The sequence below is a fragment of the Abramis brama genome (assembly GCF_963993115.1).
Source record: "Abramis brama genome assembly, chromosome: 1".
In the NCBI taxonomy this organism is placed as follows: Eukaryota; Metazoa; Chordata; class Actinopteri; order Cypriniformes; family Leuciscidae; genus Abramis; species Abramis brama.
In genome coordinates this window covers 69,124,099-69,128,370 of record NC_139963.1, presented here as the reverse complement: position 1 = coordinate 69,128,370, position 4,272 = coordinate 69,124,099, and the positions used below count along the sequence as shown (strand labels likewise).

General features: G+C 34.3%; 1 protein-coding gene across 1 annotated transcript; it reads right to left on the bottom strand.

Annotated features, from left to right (window-relative positions):
• Nucleotides 1-257: 257 nt before the first annotated feature.
• On the bottom strand, nt 258-3,677 carry LOC311097109 (uncharacterized protein). Its single transcript, XM_084136587.1, has 2 exons — nt 3,612-3,677; nt 258-1,445 (listed from the first exon to the last, which is right to left on the bottom strand). The coding sequence occupies exons 1-2, from the start codon at nt 3,621-3,623 to the stop codon at nt 450-452; spliced, it is 1,008 nt and encodes a 335-aa protein (XP_083992713.1). The 5' UTR covers nt 3,624-3,677; the 3' UTR covers nt 258-449.
• Nucleotides 3,678-4,272: the final 595 nt, after the last annotated feature.

Below are 4,272 nucleotides of genomic sequence, written 5' to 3'. Positions count from 1 at the left end.
GGAGAACGTTTTTATAACAAAAGTCTATTAGCGGGGTTATCAGAGCCACAAAACCTGTGTATATTAAATATGGAGTCACCTCAGCCTTAAAAAGCCTGTTAACAAGCAAAATCACTGAAGGAAAGAAGAGAATCAGTTTAATGTTGTTTGGCAGACACACACACACACACACACACACACACACATATACAAGGAGTTTTAATAGTCTTGCCTCGTAAACACTGACCAGCTTGTGAAAGAATAATAGAGAGCATTATAGGTTAAAAATGGTGTATTTATTTTGAACAATCCATATGATTTCAGTGTTTTTATCCCATAATAGCCTTTCAATGACAAGTATATTAGACAAAAAAAATCACCCTCCAACTTTAATTTACTGTAATTTCTCAACAAAATCTATTAGCAGAAAGGATGGGCAAAACCACAAAATCGCAGAACTGCAAAAGTTCTTAGTCTGCTTCCATTTTCACCTCCTCAAGTGCATTTTCTTCTTTTTCATCTTCCTTTTCATCATCATCTTGCAAGCTTTCAAGCAATTTCTCAGCTTCTTTAATGGAAGAGCAGTTTTCTCCATTGGAAAGGTTTATTGGATCAATTGCACAACAACTGAGGCTTGCTTTAAGCTTTCTTTGAGGGAAGGTAAGGACCTCATCCTCTTTGATGTGAAAGACGAGGCTAAGCTGATCCCACACATAAAACTGGTATGGATACATGGGTTTTGTTACTGCTTTTTTTCCATGGATGTCCAGTTGGTAGTTGTGGGTTTCACAAATGGCTTGTGCTTTCCAGATGATCTGATTTCCCTCGTAAGAAACCAATGGGCTGGATGTAAGCAGTGGATATTTACTAAACTTCTCATTAAACTGAGGGCTGTGAACGAGAACAACATACTCAATCTCCTGCTTGAAAAGTTTGGTCTTGTATACCCTGAGAACCGGCTCTTCGTCCTCACACATCTGCTTCTTGTAGGCCTCCATCAGTTCAGTCAGAGGAAACGTGAAGCGGAAGTTGCCGTAGCGTGAGGATTCATTTTTGAATGCTGGTGATGTGGTGAAATCACTCAGGAACGGCTGCTGAGCTGCTATTTCTTCTTTGCTTCTGTCTGGGAATGAACTCTCGAGGAAACGCTCCTCAGCTGCTCTTATATCCGCTTCATTGATCTTCAGGCTCCACCATGAAAGCGAATTTGGTTCGAATCCCATGAATCCCTCTGAGTCCCAGATCTCCTGAAGGCTAGTTTTGTTAGTGACATGGGTCAATTCTGTGATGTGAAATTCAACAGGAGTTGGATAACCTGTGATATCTTTGGAGAGATACTTTTGTACTTGTTGTACTTCTCTTATATCATCTCTCATTTTCAGATTTTGTATGTTGACATGCTCTCCCTCGACATATAACTCTCGTTTTATGCGCTTGTTCAATCTTTCTCTGAAGCCGTTATCTGCCTGAGAAGATAAAGTTAGTTAACAGTGTGTTATATAGTACAGTGAACATAAATACAATGCAAATGAACTAATAAAGACCCAGATAACAGACTTTTGTTATAAGAACATTCTCCAAATTTTCAGGGTTGGTTCTGGGAACGTGAAAAATGTCCAGTTTTCTTGACGTTAGAGGAACGTGTTTTAAAAGGTATAATGTTCCTCAAACGTTCTTTCAACTTCATTTTGATTTAAAATTCAACATTATAGGAACGTTGATTTCTAACGTTATTTAAAGGTTAGTGTGATGTTCCTGAAACATTCTTCAACACAAACTACAACTTTATTCAGACACAGCTTTAGATGAACTGAAGATAAAAGACATTAACTCTCTGAAGATCTGATTAAACAACTCCACAAACAGCATTACCAGCTTCACTTATTACTAACCAGACTGACTTTATTTCTGTCTCACGTCTACAGAAGATCTTATTGAGAATTAACTGAGGTTTAGATGTTGATGTCTTATTGAAAATGTTTAGTTTGAGGTCACCGTTATGGAGATCAGGTGATTGCTTTAGGGCTCTTGACCCTTGACTTTCATTAAGTTTGTGTTTTATCAGTAATTGCAGGTGTTCATGGAGAGAAACATTTCTGTTTTAATAACAGAAAAAGAACTGCAAATAAACAATTGGTTTCACTGTAGATTTGCTCACTTTTACAACTTGAAAGTGATTAGAGAAGTTAATGAACTGAATTGATGGGATAAAAATCGTTTGTAACTGAAGAAATTTGTGTAAGATTGTCCAAAATTATTTAAAAGTTAAAATCGACACACTTAGACATCAGCGCTCGTTATACAAACCTTAACAATGGTGACAATCAAAAAATTATTCATCTGCATAATTTATTCATGCCGCAATGCATGCTGGGAGCCATGAATGTGTTTAGTATGCTGGCAGGAAGAATGTCACCATTGTTGTGTTTCATATACCGAATGTTGATGTCTGTGAGTGTATAAATGACTGAAGACTAGATTAAAACAAAACCTTAACACATTCAGTGTTTTATACTCTCACAGAAATCAACAATCAGTATCTGAAACTAAATATTATTGTAACAAATCATCTTTTTCACATTTGAGTTTATTATTTTTCAATAGTTTTTATTTATTTATCCTTTATTTTACCAGGTGATGTCCCATTGAGATAGTCAAATCTCTTTTACAAGGGAGCCCTGAGGGGGTGTTTCAGTGTTTCAATTCCGTAATTCATCAATTACAGAAAAAGCAGTTATTCATCTGTTATTAAAACAGAAATGTTGATCTACTTTATCAATGCAGAAATGTTTTTATTCATGAAATGTTCAGTGCAGAGCTTTTATTTTGGCACTTCCTGTTACCGGCATTTTGAATTTGCATATTAGTTATATATTTAGTTTCAACCGAAACATTTAGATTCAATATTTAGATTTATATTTATATTTAACATTTAGATTCAACATTTAGATTTAACATTTAGATTTAGATTTAACATTTAGATTTAACATTTAGATTTAGATTTAACATTTAGATTTAGATTTAGCATTTAGATTTAGATTTGACATTTAGATTTAGATTTAACATTTATATTTAGATTTAGCATTTAGATTTAGATTTGACATTTAGATTTAGATTTAACATTTATATTTATATTTAGCATTTAGATTTAGATTTAACATTTAGATTTAGCATTTAGATTTAACATTTAATATTTAGATTTAACTATTTAAAATATCTCTAAGTTGACAAATATTGTTGTAAATGTGCTAAAAAGTGATCGTCAAAAATTCATACCAGTTTTTAAACATTGTCTGAAGCTAAATGTGACAAAATGTTGCTGTTATTTTCAGAGTGAGCCGCTTTACAAACAGCGCCCCATACAAACTGTGAACCTACAGCAGTGTAAAAATCAAGAGCATGAACAAAATAGAACATATTCACTAACAACTGAAACTATTTTGTTGTAAAACTGCAGTTAAACTAACTTAAGAAATTTTCATATATTATAAAAATACTGCGATACTGTAAAATGATGACAGCTGGGTGCATTAACAACAATGCAATATATTCAGCACATTCTGGTTCTCACTATATTATTTTGATGTGTCTGCTAGGAGTTTATTGCCAAATGAAAAGAATTGCCTACTTACTGCGTTTGCCATTTCGTGAGGTTTATGTTTTCAAGAGAAGTGTGATGTTCTTCAGCTCTGTCCTGTGATGACTGTGAGATCCGCTGCTGGCTTTTAAAGGCTTTCCCTCTGAGGGCCACACCCATGAGGGCTTTTCTTTAGAAATGAAACTTAACTTTTCTTACATTATCACACAGGAAATGTGTTAGTTCAAAACAAATAAATACAAAAATGATAAAGAGTATAAGGATATAGCAAATTGTATAACAAAACAAGCTAAAACATGCATGTAACATGCAACATTTTATACAACCAAAGCCAAAGATAATCAGTTTCTCTTAACCGAACTGCATTTTAGCACGTTAAAGGATGTTTAGGGCTCGGGCAGCTTCTCTGTAACCAAACAATGGTTTTCCTGCGCATACAAAACATTGTGTAATATGGTCTGTAACTGTCATTTCTTTGAAATGTTTATCTTTATGTGTCCCTGAGTCACTCTGAAACTGAATCTTTAATGGTGTTTGTGTAAAGGTGATTCATCAGAGCAGTTACTCAAATGAAACCTTTCTGTGTTTTCATCATTGCGCCATTAACACTAGCCCAGCTAACTTTTCTTTTGTTACAAGAACGTTCTCCAAATATTCAGAGTTGGTTCTGGAAACGTGAAAAATGTCCATTTTTT